General features: G+C 50.0%; 1 protein-coding gene across 1 annotated transcript; it reads left to right on the top strand.

The window, feature by feature from the left end:
* Positions 1-52: 52 nt before the first annotated feature.
* Positions 53-8,262, top strand: CPN1 (carboxypeptidase N, polypeptide 1). Its single transcript, XM_009868501.1, has 8 exons — positions 53-243; positions 918-1,073; positions 1,345-1,527; positions 3,036-3,147; positions 3,859-3,998; positions 4,288-4,387; positions 6,050-6,168; positions 7,990-8,262. Exons 1-8 carry the CDS (start codon positions 76-78, stop codon positions 8,119-8,121), a joined length of 1,110 nt encoding a protein of 369 aa, XP_009866803.1. The 5' UTR covers positions 53-75; the 3' UTR covers positions 8,122-8,262.
* Positions 8,263-11,261: the final 2,999 nt, after the last annotated feature.

The following is an 11,261-nucleotide window of genomic DNA, read 5'->3' as shown; positions in this document are numbered from 1 at the left end:
CCCTCTGTCCCAACTCTGGCTGATGTCACTCTCATACTTTCTGCAGTGGAACCGGAGTTCAAGTATGTTGGGAACATGCATGGGAACGAGGTGCTGGGCCGTGAGCTGCTGCTACAGCTCTCTGAGTTCCTGTGTGAGGAGTACCGCCGGGGCAACGAGCGCATTACTCGCCTCATCCGTGACACGCGCATCCACATCATGCCCTCCATGAACCCCGACGGGTACGAAGTGGCTGCCAAGCAGGTACCAGGCAGCGATCACCTTCTCCAGCTGGGTAGGGGCAGAAAGCCCTTCAAATCCCTGCAGGATCCCCTTCACCATAGCTATGGGGAAGGGGCATCCTTCCTCTCCACACCCTGCCAATTTTGTCTCATCTGCTGGTGTTGCTGCTTCTCACCTCCCATGCCAAGGGCTCACACTGGATGTCCTGCAAGGTGGCTGTGACAGGTGATGGAGGAGGCTTCTTATACCTGTTTTACCCTCCTCAGAAGTTATTTGTCACAGGAAAGTCACTGCAAAAACCCTGCCCCAGGCTGAGGAATTGGTGGCTGAATACTACTGTCATGATCAAACAGGGACATGAGGGATGGGGTAGGGGGGAAGCCCTCTAGTTTCCCCCCAGAAACCTATGCCTTTGTACCACTAGACCTTAGGGAGGTATTTTATTCATGGCTCTTTCAGCTGAGGCAAATTGTTTATTTGGCTTGTGCCTTGCTCTGTCACCCTGGAAAATGGAAATATTGCTACTGACTTTCCCTGTCAGTACCAATATTCTTTACTCTCCTGCCAGCAGTAACACACATGTTGGGACTCAAAGGCACCAAAGCACCATTACAACAGCTGGTCCCTGCTGCGCTGACACCCAGCCGGCTGCGCCTACCCTGTACTCAGCCCTGTGATGTGCCTTTGCCCCACAGGGCCCAGACAGCAACGGGTACCTGACGGGGAGGAACAACGCCAACGGTGTGGACTTGAACCGCAACTTCCCTGACCTCAACACTTTCATGTACTACAGTGGGGAAATCAGCGGGCCAAATCACCACATCCCACTGCCTGACAACTGGAAAAGCCAGGTAATGGTCTGGGATGCTATGAGGACTACAGCGTCCTCTTAGAGTGGCTCAGCATGCAAGTAAATATACTGTCCTTTGGCTTGCACAGTGCCTGTCTCCTTATATGTGCCTTCTGCATGCAGGCAGCAGAGAATGGAGAAAGCTGCAAGGGCTGAAGCAAGCACATTGCAGGGCAGGGTGTGACGTGGCTGATCATGCTGCAGCCCAGCATAGAGCAGCAGCTGGCCTAAAGGTGGCTGAGCTCTCCTTGTCCCTATCTCTCTTCTCACAGGTAGAGCCAGAGACATTGGCTGTGATCCAGTGGATCAGCAGCTACAACTTTGTGCTCTCGGCCAATCTGCACGGTGGAGCGGTGGTGGCAAATTACCCCTATGACAAGTCTCAGGACCAGCGGTTCCGGAGCCACCGGCGCACGGTCAATACTCCTACCCCTGACGACAAGTTATTTCAGAAGGTGAGCTTGGCCCAGACAGGCGAGGGCATTCCCAGCTGCCTGGCAGGGTGCAGCATGTGAGAATTGGCTGGGAGTCTCTGGTCACTGCCTCTTGTGGGAGCTGAGCCAAGAAATGTGTGGGAATTAACCATTAGCAGGCTATGGTGTTTCTGCCAGCCACTGGCTCATGAGCCTGGTCAGAGCAGTCCCACTGTGAACCAGTCACAGAATCAATTCTGTGATTCTGTCCCTGTGGTGGGACAGGCCAGTCTTAACACTTGGAAGCCCCTTCCTCATCCATGCTGTGCTTGGTTTCCCCCTAAGTCCAGTACCGGCAGTGTCTTCAGTACCACCCTGCTCTTCCAGAACTGAAGCCTGCCCCCAGCTTTGCTGCATCATCGTAGCATGTATATGTTGTTTTTTATCCTGGAAAGGTGGCAGAATCTGTCTGGGGGTCTGCTGAGAGCAGGCTAAGGGAGGTGGATGCCCAGTAGGGGCTTGCAGATGGTGAAGAATAAGAAATACAACAATAAGAGCACCAGGAGCATAGGCAGACATAGGGAATGTGTTGGTCTGTGCTGCTGATCCTGCTAGCACTAGCTGAAGCCTGTGTTTTTTCTCCATTGTTAAAATGTCCCAGAAAACAGTGCCTTCAGTCACTGCTTCCATTAGGAAATAGCCAGCACAAGAAAAAGCAAGTCTTCTTTAGAACAGTTAATGAGAAGAATAAGTCTGAGCTGGAGTTCAGCCTTCTCTGGAAGCAGAGGCTGTGCAGGGGTGTGCCAGGACTTGCTGGGATGAGGACTGCACTTGGACCCAGATACAGAGAAGCTGCAGTCTGGGGCGTAGGCTAATCATACCCACATAGCCTCAGAAGTCAGAAATGTAGTGAAGTCTGCTGACAGAATGAGATTATCGCAACATCTGAACCCTAATACAAGGGTATAGTGTTTGCATTAGAAAATGCAGACACAATCTGTCATACACTGTCTTAATGCAAAGGACAGGCAGTGGCCGAATTTCAGCCCTGCCTTCATGTCTAAAAATAAGTAGTGAATTTAATAAGGGCAATAAACAAGTGGGTGCTAGAACCAGAAGTTGCCCAGACTCTTTCCTAATCCAAATTCCCCTGATATATACAGTGTTTGCATCAGGACTGATACTGGTTAGTTTTCCTTGCATATCTTCTCCCGGTTAGTGCTATTTGCTGTGTGTGGGCCAGCACTGATGGGACTGGGTCCAGTGCCCTCTGCTCTCCCTCGTCACAGTGGGAGCAAGGCAGATGCCGCCTGTGCCATCAGCAAGCCTCCAGCTTGCTAGATTTCTGCTCTTCCTCCTCTATCTTCATGTGCCTACGTTTCATTTCATGTTGTATTTCATAGCAGTAAAATTCAGGAGCTGTGTCCTGTCTGACTTCCCTCCAATGCTGCCCAGTGAAGCCTGTGTGGGAGGGAGGATGTTTTGCCTGGAGCCAGGCAGGGTCTCCAGACATGCGGTGCTGGAGCAGTGACTGGCTGCTCTCTCCCTAGCTGGCCAAGACCTACTCATACGCCCACGGCTGGATGTACCGTGGCTGGAACTGTGGAGACTACTTTGCTGATGGCATCACAAATGGGGCATCGTGGTACTCACTCAGCAAAGGTAAGGGCTGGGCAGGTGAGCACCACCTGCAGCAAGGTGTTGAGCTGAAGGGACGTGAAAGAATAGATGAGAAACCTCAGGACAGGAGGGTTGGGGAAGGGCTGTGGCAATAGCACCATGCCCCTTACTAGACACCATTCTGGTGTCTGCATCTGAGACCAGGAAATGGTTTGGGAAGCCTGGAAGTGACTTGGGAAAGAGCCACAGAAAATAGCTGAGGTCTGCAGAGACGTGCTGTTTGCTGCTGGATGAAGGAAGCATTAATCTGTTATTGTATTTGAAAATGCTGTGGCGTAACTCTGTCAGGACCCAAAAACTGTGACCAAAGGGAAGACATTTCTGTAGCTGCTGGCTCCTAAAATCTGATTCAAAAATGCATAATGAGCAAACTGAAAATCAGCAAATTAGGCTAGAAAAAAGATCGAAGAGGAGCTGGGAAGAGATATATAGCCCCTGTGGAACCCAACCTCCCTGAGCTTCTGAAGACAGAATGGTGAATGATCCAGCTGAAGAAGAGAGTTGGGCAGTCACAAGGGAGAGGCTACATGGGGGAAGAAAGCTCTAGTCATGCTGTCATGGAGGACAGAGTCTGCACTCGTGGGGTGAAAACAGTTCTGGTAGAAGATAGATAGAGGCCAGAATGCCTGGGACACAGAAGTGGGGAGGGAAGGGGCCTTGCCTTCCCTCTGGCAACAGGCTCTTCTCTTGCAGGGATGCAGGACTTCAATTACCTCTATACCAACTGCTTTGAAATCACCCTGGAGCTGAGCTGCAATAAGTTCCCACCTGAGGAGGACCTGGAGCGGCAGTGGATGGCCAACAGGGAGGCCCTTGTTGCTTTTATCGAAGAGGTAAGGGGAGAGTCCCGAGTCCTGCACCTTTCTCCTGCAGGCGTCCATGGGCCCTGATGGTAGGGGACCAGTAGGCACTAGGGGTGTGGTCATGGAGCTCACTGGGTACTTTAGTTGGTGGCCTTTGGGGAGGCTGTTGTGTCCTAGGCTGGCTTTGCTGGGGAGAACCAGGAGAGCCAAGGGTGTGGGAAAAGGTGGGGTTGACCCCAGAGCTCTGGCCTCCTTTAGAGTTTGGCAGTACCCTCCTGAGCAACTTCTTTAACCCAGCAGTCTGTCTCCCTCCCTGCAGGTTCACCAGGGCATCAAAGGGATGGTGTCAGACGAGAACAACAACGGCATTGCAGGAGCAGTGATTTCTGTCCAGGGAATCAGCCATGACATCACCTCTGGTGCGTTGTCGATCCCCTTGCATGTTGTCCCTTTAGGATACAGCCTCTCAGAGCTATCCAGGTATGTGGGAGGAGGTTAGCAGGCAAGGCTGTATCTGTGGCCAGTGTGTTTGCATCCCAAAAACACTAGCTGTGAGAAATGTGCCTGTGCATCCTGGACCAGGGAGGGCTTAGGAAATCTTGGGAAACAAAGAGGTGAGAACTGGAATGTAAACCTTGTTGCGTAGGACTTCAGAAAGTCGGCTCCTATTTTACCTGAGAGAGATGAAAAAAAATGCATTTGTGTATAACCAGAGAGAAGATAACCAAAGAGGGAATAGTCTAGGCAAGCATCTAAGTATCTACATAGAGCTGAAATAGCTGATAGCAAAGGACACGATGGCAGAACAAGATGAAATACTGAAAGTTCAAACCAGACAAATTTAGACTGAGAATGAAGTGCCACTTTAGTTTATCCAAGTTGTGGTGGTTTCTCCTTTGCTGGCCTATTTTAACCTCCTTTTCATAAACACCCTTCACCAACCAGACCAGACATTACAGGCTGGCTGCAGAAAATAGCTAATATTGCAGCCCTTCACAGGTCAGACTATGAAATCGTCAAAACTCCTTCTGGCCATAGGTTTGTGACTCAGTAGCACTGATGCCAAACTGCATAGGAAAGGGGAGTGTGCAGGGGGTCACAGAATCGCAGAGGCACCGGCTGCAAAGGGCCCTCTGGGGTCTCCTGTCCAACCTCCTGCTTGGAGCAGGATTGTCCCCAACATTGGCTCTGATCAACCACCACTTCCTTCAGCCAATTCGCACTGAACACCAAAGATGGAGATTTCACAGTCTCTCTGCTGACCTGTGCCGGGGCTGTACCACCTTTGAGGTGGAGCTGTTCTCCCTAATCTACCTTGAAGCTCACAAGATGCCAGGACTCAACAGAGGAAGAAAATTATTCCCTTTGACCTGCCTGCCATCTTCTCTGTTTTCCCTTGGAAGCCCCTGACCTATGTGTGTCTCATCGTACCAGTTAGCTCCACCTAAGCCAAAATAACATAGGCTGTCTGTAATGATTACTCAAATTTGCAATACGCATAGATCAGTTCCCATTCCAGATGGGAAAAGTAATCCAAAATGTGCTGCTGCCTCACTGTTGACTGTCCCGTGTCCCTAATCACACCAGTACACAATCCATCAAAGTGCTCCTGAAGCTTCCTTATGCAGGGAGAAACAGGGAGCAGCTGAGCTGAGAAGCAATTAAAACCCTGCTATAACCCAAAAGTGACAAAATTGTATATGACAGGAATTAGAGATTATGTTATGCATAAGGAGTCAGACTGGAGCTGTGATTGCCTTTAGGTTTGCTGTCACCTGAACGGCAAGCACGCAGATTTGCAGCCTCCCTGCACATGCCCAGCTAATGCTGCTGTGCCATCCTGGTTCGTTAGGTATTTACTTGCAGACTGACCTCTACTCCGTGGCACTAATGAGACATCACTTGCAGTCTACCAGTGTGAATTCAGCCTTGCAGTAGCCAGCAGATTTGGAAGAAAGCCGAAATTTAACTGTGTTTTGAAGGCTCTGCATCCTTGAGGAAGTATACTCAGCAAGACCTACTGGAATATCTTTTGCTCCCTGTGCATCCTGAGTGCTTTCTCTTCTCACCTTGTGTTCCAGGTGATACGGGGGATTATTTCCGTCTGCTGCTGCCCGGCACTTACACTGTCACGGCCTCTGCAGAGGGGTATCAGTCCCAGACGGTGACCACAACAGTGGGCCCAGCTGCACCTGCATTGGTGAGTCTGGCTACGTAGTCACATAGGTGTCTCAAAATGTCTTCGCCCCAGGGAGAAAGAAATGCAGTTGGAGATGTCTAGTGAGCAGCAGAGAAAGGAGGTGAGATGTAGAACATTGCCAGTGGCTACAGGCTGTCTGCTTTGGCACATAGAAAGCTCCCTGCAGCTCTCAGAGAGGGGCAGGGTGAAAGCGCAGCCACATGCCTCTCGATTCTGCACTGATGGCTCGCAGCTGCGCTGGGCTGCCATGCCGGCTTCTGCATCCCTCTGCCTCTTGGCCATGGGCAGAGCCCCTGGCTGGCTGGGGCTGTGGCTCTTTAGCTCTCCTCCCATCCTCCCCAATTTCCAGAGCATGATGATGTGGAGACAGCATCTGTTCCCTGATGCTCCCTTACGCCCTTGGCTTTGTGAATGTCAGTGCTCGGCTATCATCTGCATCCTGCCTGGGACCAAACACAATATCAGACTCAGCAAGAGGCTGAAGTCTGCCTTTCTTTCTGCCAAGAGCACAGATGGGAACTGGGTGCCAACACAGAACAGCCAAGCACTTTTGGGAGATGAAATGCTCTGAACACCAGTATGGTCCCTACAGCGCCTTTTTGAGGGCAGGCTGGACAACTAGAAAATGGTTAGAAAAACAGTGGGTGGTGATTCCTGCCCTTGCTCCTGCCTTGTGAACATGGTGGGAGCGCAGATGCAGCTTCCTCTAAGGACCAGCAAGAACCTCCCAGCTGAGGTGTCCTGGCACATCATTTGCTTTGCTGCATGTACACTGGTCAGGCTCTGCCATAAATACACTGCGGTGGTTCTCCCACCCTCCATCTCTTCATCCCATCCTACCCAGCCTCTGAAGTTCTTCCAGAGCTGCCCTTTTCTCAGGATTAGAAACCTTCTAATTTTCATCCTAAATTTATTTATGGTCTATTTGTTCTTATGCCAATGTTGTGCTTTAAATAGCTCCTCTTTTTCCCTGGTATTTATTCCCTATTGTATTTACAGAGAGCTGTCAAGCCCAGTTCTAGCCTTTGTTTTGCTAGGTTAAGCACCCAGCTCTTTTCTTTTCCTTTTGAAAATTGATTTTCCTTTTACCATGTTACTGTAGAAGACTGAGTTGTTCCCTAAGGGTCTGATTTTTGCAGATCTCTCTTCACATCAGACCTCCTGTCTTCATTTCCCTCTGTTCCTGCAGCACCTTCCACACCCACCATTCACCCCATCTCTCCCTCAGGAGGCCCACACAGCCCCATTCCAGTTTCACTTTCCCATTCCCTGTTCATCTGATGCTGTGTCCTGTACAGCCTTGTCTCCTCCTCCCTCTTGTCCTGCTTGCATGGCTGTTGTGGATCGAGGTTTCTTTCCTGGATTTTTTTTTTTTGCTTGGTCTACTGAAAGCACAGATGGCTGAAAGACTGATTAAGCAGGATTCAGCTAGCCAGATGCAACTGAAGAAGGACTATCTGTCCTAAGCCATCCCTATTTGCAGAGATGCAAAGCAATGCTATTTCTCCGCTCCAATGAGAAAAGATGAAGAAAGAGCATAGCTCAGTCCCTTACCTTTCACAGCCCATCTTTCAAATAGTGCATTGCCACAGGAGTAACTCTCTGCTTAAGAAGTATAGCTGACTGTTGGTAGATTTTCCACAGGAAAAAAAATATTTCCAGCTGATTTAAGAACTGAGTTTCCTTTGTATTGTAACACTGGCTGAGGCCATTTATTGCTTGTCTTGGCCCAAGGCTAGCAAGCAGAGGCAGGTCCTGCGGACCCCTGAGCCAGCAGAGCACATACACGGTGTTACACACTTATTTTTGTTCTTTCTCCAGGTGCATTTCCAGCTCAAACAAGATGTGGTGAGGAAGCCCCCAGAGCGTAAAGCCTCAGGCACACGCATGAACAGCAAAGCCCTTCAGAAGAAGGTGGTGCCAAGAGCAACGCGCCAGAGGACCCAAAGATGAGGACAGCTCACTTGGCTGAGAGCTGGGGGAAGCCGTTTGTATGAGGCCTGGCTGATGACTCCGGCCAGTGAACTTTCCAACAGTCCAGCATGAAACTAGCCCAGTTTACTAGGTTATTAAACGAGGAAGTATTTAATCCCTGTGCAAATCGTGGAGTCATTCACAACAAAATGGGCCTGGGCTGCAGTTCCCTGGGCAGTGTGTCTGTAGCTGCTGAGCTCTTCTGCACTCGGTCCATCTTGGAGAGCTCTGCGCCCTTTTCTCCTGGACCCAGTTGCTTCAGCCCATGTGAGAAGCCCAGACACTAGTGCATACCAGGGAGAATTAACCCAGGCCCTGGTCTTTGACTGCTGCACCCACAAGCTGGGCACATGAATCTTGGCACTAGTCCTCTAAGCGTGAGTGCCGTGCTTCTCCGTCAGGTAAGGACGCTTGATCCTGTAGACCCTGAAGTCAGGGGGAGGTCACTTTCAAAGCAGTCAGTGCTGTGACCAGTTCTGAACACAGTCTGTCCTGCAGGTAGCACAACTATGGCTGGTTGGCAACTCCACAAGTAGGAATGCAGCACTGGGAGGTGGTGGTCCAAGGTCATCTGATTGATGTCACATTTATCTTGATGTGCAGATGGGACTTTCTGGTAGCTGGTTTGGATTATTTGTAGTCAGACAGGCTGAAACAATACATGCTGGCAAAAGCCAAGGATTATCCTATCTCCTTATGTCTTCAGACCCAAACCAGATGGCTCGCTGAAGGGTCTACCCTAGTCAGCATAGACTATTAGCCTGAGCACAGGAGCAGCTAGGTGATGTCTGATGAGTAGGAGGGCAAGATCTGATTTGATGTTCCTTTGAGACACATGAGACCCAAACCTTGGTCCTGTCAATGTGCAGCAAGGAGATGTGGACACTCAATGCCAGCAGTGTGCTATGCAAGTACAGCACAAGCCATGTGAGTTATAATTGTGTTAGGGGGGACATGATCCATAGTTCAGTGGGGTGAAGTCCTACAGGCTGGACCTTAAAATCCTGCTTAGGCTATGTGGGCAGGTTTGGAGTGGAAACGAGTAGAAACAAAGCTGGTTATTTTCATGGTAAAAATATCCTAAGCAGGCAAAACCTTTTCAGCATTCTTCACAGAAAATAACTCCAGAGGGATAAACAGTCTCACCCTTGTGCCCCAGTGATTTCTTTTTCCTTGGCTGGTTATTCCAACCTCTGCCATGCAGCCCGCTCTCTCCATGTCTCAAGCCTGTCCAAAAAGTGTCCCCTAGACAGCCCCTTGCTCCTCCTCTTTTGCAAACACCTCTTCATCTTTAGCGAGCAACCTCTACCACCCTAAAACTTAGGCAATATTCTGCATTTTATCCCTCACTGTCACCCTCTGCTACAAGATGCTAAAGGCATTTTCAGCCCCAGCAGCACACACACACTCTTGTAGCTCTGCCTGCTAACAGAAGCTGTTTCTCTTGTCACACCTGTTGTTGGAAAGGCAGAGCAAGCTGTCCTCACAGTTTATACAGGCTATTGCAAAATAGTGCCAGGAATGGTAGTGCACTGTGGCTGTCAGTGATTTTGGTCTGCAGTGGCCAGCGTAGGCAGGAGACACTGGCCAGTTCCACATTCACAACCAAAGCTGAATTCAGATTCTCTAATTTTTTATCTTTTGGTGGCGGAAGGAAGTGAAAAAGGTCAGTGAGGCTGAGATGTTCAAATTCCTGTGTGGTTTAACACCTACCTCTTCCACTGGCCAAGCAGAGCAGCATCACTCCAGATGCTAGACCCTCCTGTTTGAACCACGTGTCAGTGCACATTCACACATTTCCTGGTGGACGTGCGGGCTGGGTGAGGGAGGCCACCTTGCACCCCACAGCCTGGCCCCATGCAGCATGCAGAGGGGTCTGCTGTCACCACGTCTGACCCACATGGAGGATGATACTGCTTCCCCCAACCATAGCAGTAGCTCAGCTGGCTCAGCTAACCACTCACCTCTGAGGATGTATATGAAGCTGAGAGCAAGGAAACGGCTCCCAGTGAGCAGCCTTCAGTTGACTAATTCAGCTAGGTGGTCCCAGGATAGGGTGATGCTCAGCCTGCACAGAGCTGCCCCTGCCATCTGCATCCCTGCAGTGTCTCAGGTCGCCTTGCGGAGCTTGCTGGCTGCAGGGTGCTCTCATGTTGCCCTCTTGTGGTCCTAGAAAATGTAGGAGCATCTCAATTCCCTTTTCTTTCCACGGCAGAGTCAGAGGAGGGAGATTTTTAATCTAGAATGGCCGGACCAGGAGGCCATATCATTCACCCTTGCAGGCTGCTGTGGGTTTGGCAGTGCAGCAGCAAAACTGAGAGTCTCAGTTGCAAGCTTTTTCCCCCCACAAGAGAGTTCTTACAAGATACAGCCTCCAGGAGGACTTCCTCTCTGGGCTGGAATTTGTCCAGCTCATTCTCCTCCCAGCTCTGAATATTTTTGTGTTGAACAGTTTGGTAAAGCTCCACTTGGCCATGGCTGAGCTCTCCACGTGAAAGCATGGTTACAAAATGTTTCTGAGACAGCACTCTCTTAAGCAGGCCTCTCAAAGGCTTGCCATGAACTTAGCTCCCAATGTTGCAAGAAGCATGGGCTAAAAATGGCACTAAACTTCCAGACATAATATCTGCAGCACAGTGGTTTCACATTCTTCTGAGGCTCCAGTCAAGGCAAAAGCAGTTGACAGGTTTGTGTCAGAAGACACTGTGAAGAGTCAACCCTCCCCATCCTCTTTGGGCCACTCTTCCTCTGCCCTGTGTCCTTCTTCCAAGCTAAAGAATCCTAGCCTACACAGTTGTTCATTGTACAGTCTGTTCTCGTATCTCTGAGCATCCTCACTGCCTGCCTCTGAATGTTCTTCCATTCTCTTTTATCCTGTCGGAGATGAGGAGACCAGAACTGTATGCAGACACTGGAGAAACAGGTAAACAAAGTGAAGCCAAGCCAAGAAGAATGAACCAAAACTCTTACAGTGAAAACTGTGAGGATTGTGGGAGAAGCAGAAACCCCAGTGGGGAGGGCAGATGGGAGTCTGTGCATGCGATGCATTCTTCTTTCTGTGTCTGGCATGGAGGAGGCAGAAAAAGGGAAAATACAAATAGCTAAACTCAAATAAGAGT

This window comes from Apaloderma vittatum, unplaced genomic scaffold (assembly GCF_000703405.1).
Source record: "Apaloderma vittatum isolate BGI_N311 unplaced genomic scaffold, ASM70340v1 scaffold32474, whole genome shotgun sequence".
Classification (NCBI taxonomy): domain Eukaryota; kingdom Metazoa; phylum Chordata; class Aves; order Trogoniformes; family Trogonidae; genus Apaloderma; species Apaloderma vittatum.
Note: the sequence above shows the minus strand (reverse complement) of the source record. Positions and strands in the feature narration are given on the sequence as shown.